The following is a 19,901-nucleotide window of genomic DNA, read 5'->3' as shown; positions in this document are numbered from 1 at the left end:
CAGGCATTGTTTTTTCTTACTCACACATATATAGGCCTACTACATGTAAGTAGACTTGATAGAATTATGAAAAAAAAATATTTAAAAAGAGAGTGGAAATGAAATTAAACTCGATAAAACTATAAAAGTGTGATGAATGTTACGACGCAACTATCAAATCAGATCTATTGAGATAATAATTGTGAAACTATTCAAAGCATTTACTGACTGAACTTATTTGGTCACGCGAATCTCCGCACGAATTTATAAATTGATAATTCATAACATCATATCGCGTCTATCGCCTCTGTTATTAAAGATATTTAAAACGGTGTGGGTGCGCATGAGTCATCTCACACGTTGGCAATTCCCCCATTTTAGCGTTTTCATTGAACTTTAATTTTAATTGTCGTGACACGCAAGAAAATCCTGCAGCCGGACTAATAAATTCGTTGTCTCCCCGCCTTCGTGTCCTTCGCTGAGCTGTCTTCAGTGCCGGCTGCTCTAAGTGGAGCACTGCACATGCGTACAAGTTGTTTGTTTCATATTGTATGTTGAAACCACGCCCCACGTGACCTAGCTAGTATGGTAGTGAACTTACATAGCCGTTTGTTGAGCAGGCAGTTTGTGTTATCATGCACGGACCACATCGATCGTTGACCGTTTTTCCCCCGATACAGCCTTGAAAAAAGGCAGTAGTTGAAGTCCAGGCTTATTGAAGACACAGAGAAAGAAGCCCGTGTTTCGATCGGATACAGGATCGGAGGTCAACGTGACATAGCCCTACTGCACTGAACTGTTTATCTGTAACTTTGCATGGACTGGGTTGTCCGCTGCATGTTGTTTTCGCTACGCGTTCTGCATCGCCGTCCTGTAATCGGACAGGTTTTTGCCCATCGGTAGCTACAAATAAGTACTATTCGATACCCTCTACTGACTGTTCTCTGGTAAGCCGAAACAGAGATGCATCTTCAGTGAAAATTCACCGTAGAAGAAACAGTGGGGGCATCAGCGTGTATGACTTCACCATTCGGACGTAATGACGAAAACAACAACATATCTGGAGCAGCTGTATGTACTATGTAAGTAAAATGTAGCAAAAGATCGCGCCGTTGCTACCAACTACTGATTGTTTCCAAGGTTACAGAGCGAAAACTAGGACTAGTTAGCCCCTGTGAAGGAGCTGAAAATCGCTGTTGAGAAGGCCCAGTAACCGAGAGATCGGGACTTATGGGAATTTGCTCCCCGCCATGTCAGCTATCGAAGTAGGGGGAGCAGCAATCATGACTGGCAGCCGAGAAGACGATGAAACCCCTCACCACCAGCCTGCACAGCAGGAGGAGAAGTGCGCCGAAAAGGACATCCAGCTGAAGGGATACCTTCGGAAAGTCAAGGTAAACACTTAGCATAGAAAGATACGAAAACGCGGCAAAAACAAACACAGAACAAGGCTGTACCGTACGCCGTGTTCTGTGTGACGGCGAATTGACAATTACATACCAGCTTCGACCCCGGTCGATCTATCACTCGTGTCAGCGACCCTGAATGTTTGTCCTCTCGTTCAGCTTTGTTCTCCGGCCCGATAAAAGCTAATTCAGAAGTGTTGTTTTTGTTTCCGCCGGGCTCAAAAGTGACCCGTAATGACGACCGAACGAGACGAGAGCATTCAGGGTTTGCGGCAGCGCTGATGAATCCTACCGAGGATATATCTAGAGCGATCCGTGTTTACATTTGTTTATCATCGGGAATAAACTGGTAGGCACAGTCACAAACGATAAGCCTTGTCACACGGCCCTCTCAGAATAGTTGTGAACACGCATCCACTCCAAGACAAACAGTTAACCCTCGCAACTACCCGTTATTTTTTAAAGATTTAATCAATATAGTAATGACAATATTGTGACACAGGTTTTTGTGTCACAACTTTGCACGGGAAAACGTTTGTTTTGCATGATGAAGATCTCAAATATAGATAGATGCAAGTTATTACAATCAGCAACACGAAAATATATATTCCATGTTTGATAACGTTTTGTAACTTTTACAGGACGTTTATAGCAGTAAATTAAATAACGCACGTTATATTAACAAACCTCTGTTGTATGTGAAAGATGATAATGTGTAAATAGCCCAGTCTTGAGTCCGGATTTTTTCTTAATTTGACTGATGAACGTGGTAGAGGAAAGTATCAGTGATCCATACAAACAAACGTACCAGTATGTTTTCGTCAAATTTTATCAATTAAATGTAAGACAAATGAGAGAGATTGATGGAGGGGCGATGTCAATGATCAACCATTTATTTGACAGTTAATCACATATATTTTGAGGAATGGTGCGAATCGAACAACATTATTTATCTAGTGATCCACACTTAACTGTTACAAGTGCTTTCGGAGGCACTAATCAAATTGATAAAAAACAATAAGTTGTTACATAATGTACAATTAATATTAATACACAGTGCATATTTTGTGTGGTGAAGGTTAATTTGACTGTTCTTTTTTTATCTTTTTAAAGATAAATACAACATTTCTTGTCGATGGATGTTGTTGAAATAGGGATGAGAGAAGGTATGCATAGATCTGAAACAGGTGGGATAACTTTTTACAGTGGATGAAGCTTATTACGGAGTTTGCGACCATCTGGCTCACCAACATGAATCACACAATTTGAAATCCTGTAAACATTTCTCTACGGGAGGTATCACTTTTTTTTTACAACAAGGCTGACACAAGGATGATTGTCGTGTTTGGAGGGTCTTGGCATATATCTGTCATAGATACTGTCAGAGACAAGGAGTTAAAATCGTTGCCGGGTTCAAGTGAAAATTTAATAGAAAATGACTGAATAAGTTGAGAATCAGAGAAATTCAATATTTGAATGTGTTTTACTAATTCATGTGAAAGTAAAAAAAAATTAACAATTTATCCCATTTTGTTGATTTTAGTTAGATTTTTTCACAGAATAGAAACAAACTTGAAGTAATGGCGAGATTTGTCAGCAAAATTAACCAATACTAGGGAGAGTTCAGTTCATTTATGGTTGGCAAAGGTCCTGAGATCGTTGTGAAAATTATTGAATCTTTTAAAGGCTTTATTTAATTTCATAACAAGGCTGTATGATATTTTGTCGATGACTGACATGAAGGTGCTTTGACTCAGAAATCGTTACAAAAACAACAAAGCCCTCCAGAGGTGTTAGACATACAGTACATGTTGAACAAATGGTGACTTTTTTGGGGGGTTCAAGTGATCAATTTCACAGCCGCATAAGTGTCGATTTCATTAATTTCTGCTAGGCGTTGATTTCGTATGTCACGCTGTGTCGGGGGATGCAGCAAGACCAATTTTCCCATGGAAGAGCTGCTAAGAAAAATATTGTTTACTGTAAATGGTAACATAATATTTTGTTTTCGGTTTGCGGATTTTTTACCAGTAAAAACACTAATAGAGTGTTTGTCGGGGAGGAAAGGACTCGGCAAAAAATGCGAAGATGATGCCATTCGATGTGTATAGAAATGCATATGCATACATCTTGTTTGATCACATGAAGTTTTGAACTCTTCATGCATATCATTATGTCAAAGGAAACCAATTAAGTGAAGTTATTGAACTAGCTGTGAAATCTACCACTTATCTTATTAGAACGTCACTTTCAGCAATTGCTGTATTTTTCGCATTAATACTTGGTCTGTATACACACTGATTTCAACATTAGCTCTTGGCATTTATCCGTCAGGCTTTCCGACGGCAGAGCATGGATATCTCTGTGATGTGCTGTATGAATGAATATCAAAGAATATACCCCTACGTAGGAAAAAAGATGTTTATTTGACCCTCCCACATTAAAACTTTTGTTCCTGATTCATTGTCCACATTGTGACGGGATTCAGAATCAGTACACTATAGCCAGACAGACATATTAATTCCCATATTTGTGCGCTTTAGGAAATAGTAAAATTTAAGAGAGCCATTAAACCCCCCCTGTGTGATCTCGCTGTTGGCATTTTTTCGTGAAGGAAACCCTGCCAACTAAGATGAACTTTTCGATCTGTATTCAGCCGGTGTTATGTTTTTGTTTGTTTGTTTGTTTTTCTTGAAATATCATTGGTTTTGTCTATTGCAGTAAATCGTCTTGTGGTGTAAATCGCAGGGAATAATTCAACTGTCGCGTTTTGAAATCGTTTACACTTTTGTTAGTCAATGAGGAAATCTAAGGCAAAATATCCGTTATGAAAACAGAATTCAAAAAAAGCTAAATATTTTTGTAAAACGTGAGATAGGAAACATCCAAATGTGTGTAATGACTTTTTTTTTAAGGTGAATGGAAAAAATTCCACAGCGAACATTAAGATGCTTTGACAACACTTTGAAAAAAGTCCGACCATCTTTGAATTGGCCGCCATCGATATCCCGTCCCTCAGAATATCTACTAAATACCTCAGTAGCTGTTATCTGTCGCATGACTTATTCATGGCGTGACAAAAATTGTTGGTGATATAAAGGTTTTGCTCTTTTTAAGGGGGGGGCAGGGATACGTTCCTTTCGACTGTAAAGACGAACCCAGGTAGTTCTTTTATTCATTTTCTTTTATTGCCCAGACAGATCCAAGTATTTCTTGACATAAACAACTTATTGTGTGGATCAGTCGTTAAGGCACTGTGTAGAATTTGTCCTTGTTGGTGGAAACTACCAGTATACAATTTTCTAAAATTAAACCAAAGAGGCGAAAAAGAAACATATTTTCCCAATTCTAAATAAACACATCAAGAAATGATAAACAGTAAATTCATTGTCATTTCAATTTCGGAATTATTTATAAACTATCGACTTGTTTTGAAGAAAATCTCTGGTACAAGTATTGACTTTCTGGTATTCCGCTTTAATGGGAAGACTACTGCAGCTAGATTCTTGAAAAATAAGTATGATGAAAAACAACCCATCAGGTATGATATCATCAAAAAATTAATGCTGTCTTAGTTACCGATGGTGTTTCTGCATTTCTGAATCAATTTTATGCTCTTGTTCTTCATTTTTGTAGCAGCTGCGTCGATGACAGAGCGTTTCACAGCTTAAAAAATTTATATAAATTTACTCGTTATGTTTTACCTGTATAAGCTAATTTTCCTTGTACAGACATATTAGGTCTTGAAACACAGGCCTTTTGAGAAGTAAGGCTCGTTTATACAACAGTTTGAAATTTGCAGGGTAATATTTAATGGAACTGGACTGAGGGACAGTGTACAAGGTATTTTGAAAGTAGCGTGAAAAGCGCAAAGTACAAGCGAGTGTGAAATAAATGAGGTTTCCAGAAATTATGTCAATATAGCATTGCTCATATTAGGATGTTTTAGTGGATTTTTTCATAAATTCATTTTATTATTTCCCCCATTTTTGATACAAACACCTACGTGATAATTCTCCATATCAGTGGGACTACATCAGAAGTAAAAAAATGCTCAACTTTCATTCAGCTCCTGATCACAATGTTTGTATAAATCTTGATTTTTAAAAGGCTAGCGTTGCTGTCTTCTGTGTGCTTTCTTCTCTGAAAAAAATCCGGTAGGGTGGGAACGCAGTTGGGTGGAAACCGGAACCTAAAAAGGCAGTGGTAGTTTCCATTCATGTAATATCAAATTCAACCGTTCACCCTCTACCCCCAGTGGTGCAAAGTGGTGTCAGCCACTAGTTATGGCAGGAAAACAAAAACGGATTATTACATTGGATTTAGGGGTGATAGGGGTTAAGTTGGCGGACCACGCATCGCATTAAAAGTGATTGCTTAAAGTGGGCACATCAGATTAGTAACGGATGTCTGTATTTAAAAGTGTGGGTGGCCGATGATCTGCACCATCGTGTCGTTTGAATGAAAAAATAATCACAAACAAGTGATGATTGCTATTTTGAAAAAAAATTCTAATTTTTTGCTGCGCTGTTTAATTAAATGTCAAAAGAAATGTTGACGACGCCCTCAAGTAATGATGACAGTCATAAAGATAACAGATGTGACATCAACACAGTTACGAAAACAGAAGTCATACTGGAATGTGAATTATGATAGGATAAAATTACATAATTAGCCATTTTCTGACTCAGCTATTGTCGATGGAAACATGTTCTTTCCCCCAGAGTTGCAGCTAGCATACCAAAAAATCTTAGCATCTAACTAATACACATGTAGATTTCTATTCTCTTTCGGTTCAGCGCCATTGGTCTTTTGTTACTGGTGACTGCGTCAACTCCCCCATTCACCTTCAGGCTAAACTTAAGTCGGGCTTTTGTGCCGAGACGTCTTGTGTCGATGCTGTTCACTTGCAGTCTGTCTGTCATGCTGAAGCAGCCTGTAACTGCAAGAATGTATTTGCATCTTTAATTAAGGTACCAACACGCCAAAGATGAAAACTATAGATAATGACCAGAAAGGAAAGTGTGGTTTCCACAAATTTGTTTTGAGTTTGGGCAGCGCATCTTAAAGAGGAACAAATTTAACCTGTTCATCCCCAATTTTTTGTTGACAGGTCCACACTCACTGTTGATAACAATAGGTTCAGGCCAAACCATGGTGGTTAAAGGGTTAAAAGTAGAGTTTATTCAGAAAGTGAAATGATCTTGTCATAGTAATGAATTTTATCACCGGCAAATTTCTCTATTTCTCTGAGTTATTGTTTTTTCCTATATTGAAATGTAATTTGTGATTCATTATTTTTAGATACATGTGATTTCAAAATTGCTAGTATGGGCATAAACATTTTAAAGTGAAACTAAAACAAGAACTGACAATATTTCTCGGAATAGTTCTAAGAAATATACATGATACTTCCATCTTTCTCTGTGCGCTGGTACTTACTGAGTAATTGTCGTGAGTCCATGCGAAGTTTTCGGTCATTTCTGATAAAACTTGTAATTCATTCACGAAGGTTTAACAAGTTGCACTTTTTTCGTTTTTCATTATAATATATCTTATTCTGTTGAAAAGGTCAATACGTGTATGTATGATAAAAATGTTGTCAAAATGAAATCTATATAATGTACATTTTGAAAACAAGAAGATGAACTTTACACGATATTATGGCACCATGATAATAATTAGTGTAATTTGAATAATCGGCCCTGATCAACAATAGGCAATCTGTTCTGGCTTTAAATCGCTAATTGAAGTCAAGTGCATATTCTTTCTAATTAAACCTGTATCGTAGCTCGCCATCAGGTGATATTACGAGGGCGATGTTTTTGCTATTTGAAATTTGGATATCATTAGATTTCTCTCATAACTGCCTCTGTTTTGTTTTTTTTTGGAATTTTTCTAAAATTTAAATGTATATGATATGGACCGTATAGAATTTTCGGAGCAGTAAATTTCTGAAATCTTTATTGGTCTTCTGGTCTGGAATTGTGATGCTCATCACAAAACATTTGGGGAAAAAAAGTACGAGAATATATTCGGAATAGTTTTGTGCGTGTTACTGAATTCATTTTAGTGTGGATTACACTGAAAGGGAAACATGGTATTGAGATATTTTTCTCCGCACAACTGATCACAGTGGATTTCGTCATGACTCATTGCAAAGCATGACTTTGTTTCACAGCTTATGTAGTAGTAGCCAATGATCATTCGTCAGATGAGTCCATAAATTAAAATACAAAGTCATTCGCTCACTTTACAATGGTCACGTTTACACTTGGTGTCAAGGACACTCCCATCATGCTTTGCGGTGTCACCACATGTGTTCGAATCACTCTGCAGTATTGGGGGGAAAAATATAAAAAAAATTGTCACGTCTGCAAGCAAATGAAGAGAATACGTTGTTATTGCTCATAACGTGACTGCTTTACCCTGATTGTTGTTCTTTGTTTTTTTTCCATCAGATTTTTAGTTGAGATTGTTGGTTTTTTTCCGATTTCAATTGTAATATTCCTATTTATCGCAAACCAAATGTCAGTGATAAAGCTCTGACAAGCATGACCAAAATAATCGGAGCAATTAAGAAAGCAATTCGGAACTCGCTTCTTTTGTTACGTGTTTTTGTTAATTTTGTTATAATTCCCTAATTGCTTGATCTGTCACAAAAATAACTTTCCAAAACAGAAGGTAATGCCACGATACGGTAATGTGTAAAATAATTGTTGTGGAATAACACACACATCCGTGAAGGAAAATAACAGTTTTCACATATGTTGAAATGACAGATGGTAGAAATCTGCAATGGTAATGTGAATAACACTCTATGCTATGATTATCGAGAATGGTGTTAAGTTAAGTTAAGTTCTGTCCACCTTGTTTTTTAAATTTTCATCACATCGGTATGAAATAATTCATGGCTTTCATTGAGAATGACCGCAAACCATAATCCTGTGATACGTTCAGATGGAAATTCAGTGTGTACCATGTGAGTGAAGAATTGTAAATTTTGTAGCCGACTCCTTGTTTTGGGGCACTGGTTGTTATTGTGGGACATAATCACATATGTGTCACAGTTCCTGTGAGAATGCCATCAGGTTGCATGACGTTTGGTGGCCTGTACTTCTTATCACGTTCACACGGAGTTTGGTGAACGATAAAAACGAGGATCATGTGAGAGGTAGCCGTTCTCTGTTTCTTATTTTAAAAAAAAGAAGGTGATAAAAAAGTACGTATGATCCCCAGGCATGGAGTCAATGTCCCCCCTGTTCTTTTCAGTCGTCGGTTTTGTTGTTTTGAGTCAATGCAAACAAGAAATGACGGCGGAGTATTCAGGGCTGATCCTCGAATGAATGGAAGAGAAGAGACCCACACATTGTACTGCATGACTTCCCCGTGTAGGCCAGCATGAAGAGCAACCAATACAGTCAGTGTCCGGAAACATAGATCCGCCTGTCATTTTATACGTGAAATTTTATCCAAAATCACCTTAAAACTTGAGACGTTTAATGTAAAATATATATTTTGATGACAAATTGAAACTTCACTGTATTCAAGGAAAATGCTGATGAAGAAAAAATGATCGCTGTAAACTATTATCAAATTTCTGTATCAAACAGAATCAATATTGACTAATAATCCAGTCCCCTTCTTTAAGCGTTTGTGTAAGATTAAAAAAAATATCATGCATTTGAGTCACATCGACAGACGGATAACACAAAAGTGTCACAATGTTCTGGCAGACTACAGGGATGTTGAAGATGATATTGCTGTATCAGATTCCAGATATCATTTGACGTGTAGTTTGAACGGAAGTCTTCCACCTGCCCGTATTTTTCGTGCTATTTTGAAGTAAAATTTTGAACAGAGGTGAGGGAGACAATCCGCAGACTGTCCAAACGAAATTAATGATTAAAAATTACAAATACGTCTAGCTTTTTGCTCTTCATAGTTTTATCTAGTCGTAATGTGACCTCGATAGCCTGAAAGAAAGAACAGGAACGGTTATGCTGCTGTTTCACAAACAGTAGCAGTTACACGTATCCACATACCGTACTTGTTGAATTTTCCTTGAACAAAGCTTGAACTTCAAAATTTTACGTTTCATATTTGCATGAAGTTCATACTATTTCAATAGGAATTATTATAGAAACAACACCTGTACACATGTAGGCCTTTTGTTCATGGACAGTTAAGCAAATTATTAGCATCTCATTATCACAAAAAGTTTATTAGAAAGGTCAAAAACCTCTTGTACACAGGGTTTACCGACAGACAGGCGTTATTTGAATAAATTTAGATGTTGCAGAAATAATTTCGGAAGTCGCCAAATAAATTATGTATTCTTGGATGGAAAGTCACGACACGTGTGTAAATTTAGTTCATGGTTGCATGTACATGTACACGTATTTACATGAGTAAAAAAACAATCACACGCACGTTTTTCTCCCCCCCCACAACAATATGGTCAGAATCAAACTGTACAGCCATCAAATAAAACACAAATGTACAGGTTAATGAACGCTGTGAAAAGCTTATTGAAGCAGGGGGTATGTGGGTGGATGGAGAGAAAGTATTAGAATTTTGAAAGCACACCTTTTCGCCACCTGTTTTGGTTTAATTCCGATTGCTTTATACAGCATGTGATTGGACCGGTCCACTTTGAAGTAGGGGTGAAAAGTGTAATTTGAAAAAAAAGTATGGATGAACTTTGATGTCAGAAAATTATCATCACGTTAGATTTAGACACCCATGTCATGATACTGTAAATTGTCGAAAACAAAATTACTGTATCGCCCTGGGGCGTTCCAGTAGTTTTAGTGAGTGAGCAAAGATATCTGCCAGCAGTCTTTTGTCACCAAATCATGGTTAACCAGCTCCTTTGCAGAATTCTTCACACTCATCCAAAAGCCTGTCATTTTGAGTTTTTGAGTCGTCTTCATAATTTAAAGCAATCTGTTACAGCCCCATGCCGATAAGTCTGTGTTTGCCAAGGAGAGCATTGCAAAGGATTGAGAGAAAGAAAAGTGTAAATAATATAACCAACAAATGTGAATACTTCCATATTGTCAGTACCTATAAGAAATAACTAGGACAATCTGTTAGATCAACTTTAAGAAAATATAACATTATTGTCTTTTCATCCTTTGCAAGTAAATGTAACATCTTGTTTTCAAGAGTCATTATCAAATTATTTAAAATAAGTATTGCAAATTAAAATGATAATTAAAATTAAAATTGTATTGATATATTTGCATTTCAGTGTATTAAGTTGATTAATTCTGCTTTTTATTTTGACTTTCCATCTTGGTAGCCTCATTTTTTTAAACATTGCCCGACTTCTTTCAAAGTTTACATACACATATATATTCTGACAATGTATTGCACTTAGTTTTGCAGAACAATCCAATATGGCTGAAAGACAGGTTTTTCTAACACTAAAATGCAAATTTTGTAATTATTAAAGAACTAGCAATAAGATGCTTGGAAAATACTTACAGAACTGAGAAAATTTGTGGATGGCTTTAATGGTATACATATTTAATTTTAGACATTTTTCTTAACAAAAACAACAACAAGTAATTATTTTGTGAAAAAGAGCTGAATTTGGTCATATTACTTTTCCCCATTTACCACATTCAATCCTTCTCAGTTGTCTGAGTTTAAACTTTGGCTGACAACATGCACGTATGCAAATCAGGTATTGTTATGTTAATATGCATGTATGCAAATCAGACATTGTTATGCTAGCATCATGTATGCAAATCAGCTATTGTTACACTCTCAGTACAAAGATGTACCTTTTTTTTTATCCAAGGCCAAAAAAAGATGCTACAGACAAAACAACATCATAAAATTAAACATTCATATTTTCAAGGTGAAAAATTGTAGTGGATGATATTTATATATTTTACTGGTGGTAAGTTTGCCTGAAAAGAAATATTAAAAAAAAATAAAATTGTTTACTCTGCTGCAGTTCAACTCTTAAAGCGCAGTGGTCGTCGCGCTGCGCGTGCGTGATTTTTTTGTTGATAAACATACATTTTTGTAAACATAAGTCTTCTCAACTTCAATAGGAGTGAGATGGGAGCAGTCCCCCACTTTGTTAAGGCCTTTGTAAGACTCAACATCATGCAATAGTAAAATAATAAGATCGGAAACGAACTTCAGTGGTGTATTTCTATCTATTAACTCATGTAGAGCTACGAACATTGGGACACTACACTCAGCACATTATGTCGCTGAGTTTACTGCACGCAGACACAGTGGACAAAAAGGTTTGATCGCGCGCGATCACGCTGGTTGTACACAATGCTATGTACAGTACAGTGAAAATACATAACTAAAATGATCAACATTGCCGATATATGTAGACCAGCAACAAGCACAATGCCTAACACAAAATTACACTCAAGACCATGATCGGCAAGCCAGAGCAGGACACGGGAGATGTTGTTGGGAGACCGTCACCACGTTGACGTACACGGATATAGAGAATCCGGTCCCACAACGTACCGGCCCGCTACGACTTGGCCCACAACCAACTGTTGATCACCATGTCTTACTTCTCCTACTATTACGTGGTAAGAAATAGTAAAATGACAGGAAACAATAGACAAAACGAGCGGGTTTTCGCGGCATTTGGCAGGAAATTGCACGGCTACACCGTGCATAGACGTATCGAGAGATCCTGTGCCCCGGTCCTGTGCACGGTCATGGCAGTGATCCAACCGCTAGCTGGTGTAGGCCTACCGGTGCTGGGCAAACTTCGTTGTTGTACCTCCTGATTGCGGGTAGGTCTGAATCCTCTTTCAAGTGAGATAACCCCAACATAACAAGAAGACCTATGAAAGGTACTTCGCTTGACTTGATACCTGTACTCGGAATTCTCGTTTGCACCCCAAACGGGGTAAACTTTGTAGTTGAGTTGGATTCTCCACAGCCGAGTGTAGCGCGCCATATACCCGGTTTGACACGGATGTTCATACAGACCACGGAACGGAACAGATGCAGAGATGCTTCTTGCTGCAGCGGGCATTGCCCTGCGAGCTGTAGATTTCTGTAGTTTGGGTTGTTGTCTTTGTAGTCCTGTCGAGCCTCTTGAAATGAAAGCTCTCGTCCTTGCTAGCGATGTCGAAAACTAGAGCCCGGTCGTTGATAGTCTGTTGGCGTATACATGCGTACATGCGTACGTCTAGCTCTATAGCTCGAGCGATAACAGTAGCCGAGCCCCATTCAACTGATTCAAGAAAATCATGAGCAAATGTGATCTCAATCCAGCGTGCAATTATTGTTCAATATTCAGCAGATATTTAACTTAGATTAATTGACCTTTTATTGCGTGTTACATTTGGTTAGTTGGTATGCTTGTGACAGATCAGCCGCCATTTTAACAAGCGGCAACATCGCAAACATTACAATCAACCCGTAACATGTGCGGCGTTCTTGGATTTGTTTACAACAGAGGGGGACCCCCTCAGGAGGATGCGTAGCGCGATGACCACTGCGCTTTAAAATCTCTCTTATACCATATGTATTGGATGGGCAAATATAGTGGTATGTAAGGATGAGAAAAGGATAAAAGTGCAGATCATATGGCACCATAGACAGTGGAGCAGGACACGTTGACTACTAGGCCTTGACTTACATGAACACTCATGTCGATCTTTGCTGCTTAAGGTAATATGGCCCTTGAAAGTGAAAGACTTAAACTTTCGCTAAAACTTTCCTCAATTAAATTTTCGACCATTCTCTTACCAAAGCAAGAATAAAAATCAGGGGTCACCATGCAAAATTTAGTACTAGAGAGACAAATTATATAAGATTTACCGATATTTCAAATTCAAAATGGCTGCCGTCCCTATGTTAACTCTATAGGGAAAAATTAAGTTTTGAATTTTCGAAAAACTAAGACAGTGGAAACTTTTCTTTCCTCATGAGCTTTAAAATGAGCCCCCACATGTTGTAGATGAGAATAGAATTGATAAAATCTGAAACTCAGAGTTTCTGTCCCAGCACACCTTCAAACCTACGTGTCCTCAGTGTGTGGTTTACGCAACACTAGTTTACATGTCAGTTCTAGCGTATGTAGGGAAAAGAGGCAGGGAAAGTGGTTAATGTGATTATTTAAGTGTTTGCTTTTCAAGTTATTTAAAATTCCGGGAAAGCCATCATTTCAGACATCTCTCTGTTACAGACATCCTTCCATTGAGGACAGACTTTCCCAGCCAACAAGTAAAAATTACAAATTGAACATAATTTCTCTCGTCTCTTAAAGATATATGTCTATAGTGGATGATTTTGCCAATCCTGAATATGTCCTCAGTAGAAAAGTTGCGTAGGATTTTTTTGAGTTTGCCTGTCAGCGATTTTCAGTTTTCTGCTCCTACATACTGTCTTGTTATGCGTGAACTCACAGGTACAGCTATTTCTAGGGCAACACGCTGAGAGCATGGCCAAAAAAAAAAAAGTAATCATTGTTCATCACTCGCAGACATGTCAAGAAATAGCGTATTGGGACACGTACCTCATCGGTCGATTGAATCGCAAAGTCAGCGGGATGATTAAAACGCTGAAGATCCTGTCTTCATCAATTTGAAAATGTGAGATGCACAGTCTCCTCCCGGGCTTCCTGAAGACGCCTTTCATTTTCTCATGTGTACAGATATCTGGGGAATTATTGTGTCTATTGTAATCTGCAGGAATCGAAGATGTATTTTACAAATTGAAAAAACCTGTTTTTGTCACCCCCAACTTCTACTGTATATGTCAGCCAACTAGAGATAATTTCTCCATAACCCTTAATATAAAGCTTGGTGTGAAAACTGCACAATACTGGGACCATTTGCAGCAAGAGTAAAATTTAATATTATCTTAGGGAGTATATTATATGTCTTCAATGTTAAAGGCACCGTTAGACAAGCACTGATCGCTCCCAGATGGAGGATGTAACCAAGTGTTCTTCAGAAGCTCCTACTGGCCGTCTGAGTGCCCACTGGCACGTGCTGCAATATCATCAAAGTGGAAAAAAATTAAATTTTAAACGCAACTATCCCATCCCAACGTCACTGTGCATGAAGTGAACTGTCCTCAATGGCACCTCTGAGATCAGGTCATCTTCCTGATAGGCCGAGCCGAAACTTACTGGCTGAATAAAATTATCCTGACCCTTAGTTGAGAACTCCCTTTCTACTTGTTGTTCCCAAGGGCGTCTTCAATCGCCAGTGTTTTCACTTGAAGTGTAGCTGTCGCCACCATAGAAAACAACTGGGCTGTGTCATGTCTTGGGCAGAGAATGTTCAACTGAATTCACGGCAAGGGAGAAGCTAAACAATGCAACATATCAGCTTGGGCACCCATACCTCAGGCATGCAGACATGTAGTCACAGAAAGTGAAAGTACGAGAGTGCTCACTGTGTTTTTTTGTGTGGTGTATATTGTAGACATACTTTCATGTCCTCCATCAAATGTTCATTTTATTCCCCAAATATTAATCTGCAGAGCTCAACAGTCATTTCTGTCCTGAAAAGAAGTGATAGAAGTTGAATTAATAACGTCTCTAGTTATGCAAAATTGTTCGTCAAAAAGTATAACAGAAAATTTCCAGCTATTTTACACAGTGCACTACAGAGTTGCGCAACGTTCCTTTCAAAATATACCTGGCTGCAATTTAAGTGTAAAATCATTTAGCAAATTCAAAGAAACATTTGATGTTGTATTGCATGAGCAAAGGTTCAGTATTGTCGTGGCGAAGGCTCTCTTTTTTTGTGCAGGCTCCAAAGAATCAAACAAATCAGAGTCTTAAACTTCAAAATTTCATGTTATATGACACAACAAAAACATAGACTGCTCATATGAAAATTTAAAATTTTCCATTTGAGATAAACAAAACAAAGCAAAACTAGTCAAAAAAAAATGGCTTTGGTATTTCTGTTTACATGCTCCCTGCCAGTAGACGTATTTAGCTTTCTAATTGCTTCACTAGTTGAAAAAGCTTGCCAGTCTAAGATAAACATGACAATTACATCGATTCACATAAATTGGTAGTTTGATATACTAGCACGTTTTGGTACAACAGGCCCTCCATACACAAGTGCTAGCCCACAGCCAGTGCTGTTTTACCTGCTGTAGCTATAGCAACCGAGCAACAAGCTTCTCTGCCCCCCAAAAAACATTCCTTGAATGTTTCCAACCGGAAAAAAATCCTGGGTTGTGGCTGCACTTCAGGTGCATAATAAATTATGCCCCTTCGTCAGTGGAGTGCAAATGATGTGTCAACTTAACCCCTCTGGAACGAGTGACCAAAAGAGGTACATCGGCACTGCGCAGGTCATTGACCCTCTGCCTCAGCTGGTCAGGCCCAGAGCATCTGGGAAAATCAATCCAAGTCAACACCCAGGGTCTTCGCCGGCTTTGTATCTATTACTTTATTGACGGCTAGAGTGCCTTGAGTATGATAGAATGCACAGGGAGATGATGAAGTCTGCTGAGGCATCCATCTGGAAAGAACACAGTATGAGATAAACATATTTTATCAGAGTGTTATGCCATGAATGATTTTACAAAGTTGTGAAGACAATACACATTTGAAATTAAAAAATCAAAATGGTTGTACCAGCTCATATAAAATATCTTTATCTATTACATGTGTTTATATAGATATATTCATCTATTACATATGTGTGTGTGTGTGTATATATATATATATATATATATATATATTTAGAGAGAGAGAGAGAGAGAGAGAGACAAGCTTTTGTGTAAACACAAATTTAAACTATATTCAACTTCCCTTTAAAAGTACTTGTACATCGTGTTGCATGAAGAATGAAGTGAAATAACTTACACCCCGTTTATTGCTTTGAAACGAGAATTGATGAAAGTGCTAAAGAACTTGAGTGTTTGAGGGCAGCGCCTTATTTTGACAAATTGTAGGTCAACGTGGTACAACATAGAGCGATATTCCAATGAAGTGACCCTATGGCATTTTGAAAGTTGTGAAAAAAAATTTTTCGTTGGTCCTGCCAATGAAAAGGGAACGTGGCTTTTGCAGCTAGCATAGAAAGGCGTGATTGTTTGCTTAGTCAGGACTCCCGGTCTTTTCTGGTCTTTTCCGGTCTCAAAGAAATTAATCGGCTCATTTGAAGGAAGAGATCTCTATAGAGGCTTCCTTGTCCTCTTGTTATGAATCTGGGTAATTGACACTAACAACGGACCAATGACCAACCAAATCATTCAGCGAATATGCTTATGAAAGAGTCTGTTGGCAAGACAGAGAGAGGAATAGCCAAGCTGTCATTTGTAGGTGCACAGTGACACAGCTATGATTCAATGTCTTTAAGGTAGGTTGTGCCTCGGGGACAGATATTCAGACTCTCAAACTTTCACAATTCTTCTCTGATCTAGAACTTGTGGGGGCTCATTTTGAACTTTGGTGTAACTTTCCACCCTCTTAATTTTTGAAAATCGAAAATTTTATTTTTCTCCAAAGAGTTAACACAGGGATGGTGGCCATTTTGACTTCAAATATCAGTAATCTTTGGTCGTTTGTTTCTCTAGTGCCAAAATTGGCATGGCGGCTCCGATTTTTATTTTTGATTTTGAAAGAGAATGGTTCAAAAATTCCTTGAGGAAAGTTTGAGCGAAAGTTCACTTTTGAGGCGCATACTACCTTAATTTATCATCTTCATGGTGATTCTGTTTTATTTGTCATCTAGAATAACATGATTATGCATTATGGGACAAAAAACCTTGTCAATGAATTTTAGAGTTCCTAACTGACTCTACCAAATTTTTGTATTCAAGTCGAAGACAACTCTTTATGTAAATGCACGTATTGACAGTTGTTTTCATAAAATATTATTTGAGTTCGATCTCTGAAGGATTTCTGTTCAGATGAGAGAAATTGATCTTTTTTCAAAAAAGTACAACTGTATGTTGTAAGAAATTTTGGTCATGCAATTGTAAAGGCTCTGACATGACTGGAATGTATGGACAAAAAGAAACCTGATTTTCTGAGATTGGCTGCCTGGTCAGTGTCCTGGTGACGATAGCATGTATGGATATCGGCCAGAAATACAAAAACAAACTCAAATAGATCAAGAACTCGGCCGCCGTTTGTATGCAAATAATCTTGCTCATTCCGGTGGCATTCCTGGCAGATTGTCAATCCATCGATGCAAAACAAAGTTTTCATATTAATTCAACGTACTTGTCATACTCTCCCAGCACTCTTTGTCTCCCAGTAAAATGGCTTGTTTACGTGTATGTGCACTGATTGTGAGTAGCTGCGTTGGAATGCCGTACTTCCAATTTCAAATTTTCTACTGCCAGATCTCGCATTAACTCCAAATGTTATGTAAGGGATGTTTTGGTCTCTATGGATTGGAAAATTAAGATATATTTGACTGTGCCCTACAGTTGACAGGGTTTCGACCTGGGTTTCGAAGTACTGTAACCATTCGTTTGATTTGAGTGGGTATAAGGGTTTCAGGAAATGTCATGTAAACTAGATATGATCACAAAAAATGCAATTTTTCAAAAATTTTCATAAATGCATATACATTTTATTTTTTACATCAGTTTGTTACAGTCATGTGCAGTATGTAACCCAATTTTATATCAGAAAAGACTCGTGAAATAATAAATGTATAGATAAAACGGAAACATTTATGATGGACTTACAAGTAATGAGGGACTGGGTTTAATATCAGTTTATAGTGTCATGTATCTGTGACTGTAATCCCAAACAACCTCGCAAGCAAATGTCAAATCGTAGACCCTAATTTTGGATGTCTGTAGTTAAATGTGCTATTATTTGCCCAGTCTGTGCTGTGTCCTGTTTTAAGGGCAAAAACGATTTATTTTTTTATAATTGTAACATATAGATACGTGAATACATAATGATCCTTGATTGCCCGATCATGGCGTCTAAAAGCTTGATCAAATTTTATGATAATTATGATCACTTGCCCACCAAGAAAAGTTATGTAGTATGTGCTGTACATTGTGTACAATTTTACTTTATAGTTTATGTCATTTGTGAAAAAATTCCTTGACAGATTTATACTTATAAACACCGTAGTGGTTTTAGTTATCAAGAAGAATGTTTGGGATTTCCACACTGCCAATAAAGCAGTGTACACAAAATTTGAAGTTGTTTTGTGGTCACATGAGTTCCCTGTGCACTATTGACGCAGTTCAGTTTCTCTTCATGAAGGATGTTTTGCACTCATATAATTGATAAATTGGTTAGCTTCGTGCATTTTAAAAGGAAGTTTTGCAGCACTTCCAATAGAAAATGTGGAAGTTGACGCAGAGGCACAGATAAAAACACCTCAAGAAGATGTGTTCCTCTTCCCATTTTGAAATTTTGTTTTCTGGTTTTTGATCAACTTCTTCTTGACGGACTGTTAGGAGTTAAAACTTGTGTTATCTGACCTAGCTCAAACCCCCTCCCCCTTTCGTAACCAAAGTTCTAAAGTGTAAAAATTCAATTACAAAACTATGATTTTAATTTCCCCCAAAGCATAATTAAGTACTGAAACAAGATCTTTGAAATTTAAACAATCGAACAAAGTTTTGAAAAAAACCAACCCAAGTAGATCAAAATGAAATTTGTACAGTGATTTAGTACAACATAAGATTGGTATTTTCCAAGACAGAACATTAGCATTTATAAATTGGATGAATTTTTGCAAAACCCAAATATTTCAAAACAAAATCTGAACGGTGAGCGAGTACAACGTAATTAATATACATGTTTCCAAGACAAAACCATGGCGTGTATAATCTGTGCGAATTTGTGGTGTATGATGAAAATAGAGCTATTTTCCTAACTCTCTAAAAATAATTTGAGTGAGTTTCATTTGTCATGTGTGTTCTTTAACTTATCCATTGCCCTGAAGGGATATGCTTAGTGTCATGCTGTACCACATATAGTCTGGCAGAGACCCTGCGATTCGCGTTCTTCCTTGTTCATGCTGTTGGAACATGCGCGCCCTTCAGAGACGCGACGCGAATCCCAGGGTCTTGACGTTTTTGCAAGTGACCAGTCGGATTTCTGCCTGATCCGGGTACTTTACAGAACTCCACGCATCAAATAATCAAATAAAAAATGACAAGTACCATAGCCAAATAAAATTAAAAATGAAAAATAAAACCATAGTGTATATAGGTTCTCTCCGCCCAGTTAGATACATGTAGGTGTTTCTTTTGAGGTCACTACCCTTATAAATATTCATATACTTGCAAAAACCGACAGTCGCTGTGTCTGGCAGCGCGTAGCCTTCGAATGCAGTCCCATCGTGGGCGCGCACAAAACAAGGCACAGCGACTGTGGAGAGTCTATACCACATAATGTTTACACTGATCTGTCTTTTCCTTCTGCTCTGGCAAAACTTACATATAGGATCATGCTTAAGCCAAAGAATACACGAGTGGAGCAAGTCCTTTCTGTTGTCGTTTATCTGTATTTTTTATGTTTCTGTGAGCAATTGAATCCGTAAAGAAGTGAAAAACATA

General features: G+C 37.7%; 1 protein-coding gene across 13 annotated transcripts in view; it reads left to right on the top strand.

The window, feature by feature from the left end:
- Positions 1 to 515: 515 nt before the first annotated feature.
- The window catches only part of LOC139115770 (insulin receptor substrate 1-like), a 79,230-nt gene continuing 59,844 nt past the window's right edge, over positions 516 to 19,901 (top strand). For all 13 annotated transcript variants that reach the window (XM_070678121.1, XM_070678119.1, XM_070678117.1 and 10 more), the window contains exon 1: positions 516 to 1,373. In XM_070678121.1, coding sequence (XP_070534222.1) covers positions 1,230 to 1,373 — 144 coding nt within the window. In that variant the 5' untranslated portion in view covers positions 516 to 1,229. The remainder of the gene's footprint in view (positions 1,374 to 19,901) is intronic.

The sequence above is a fragment of the Ptychodera flava genome, chromosome 17 (genome assembly GCF_041260155.1).
Source record: "Ptychodera flava strain L36383 chromosome 17, AS_Pfla_20210202, whole genome shotgun sequence".
NCBI classification, from domain to species: domain Eukaryota; kingdom Metazoa; phylum Hemichordata; class Enteropneusta; family Ptychoderidae; genus Ptychodera; species Ptychodera flava.
This window is presented reverse-complemented; position numbering and strand designations above follow the sequence as displayed.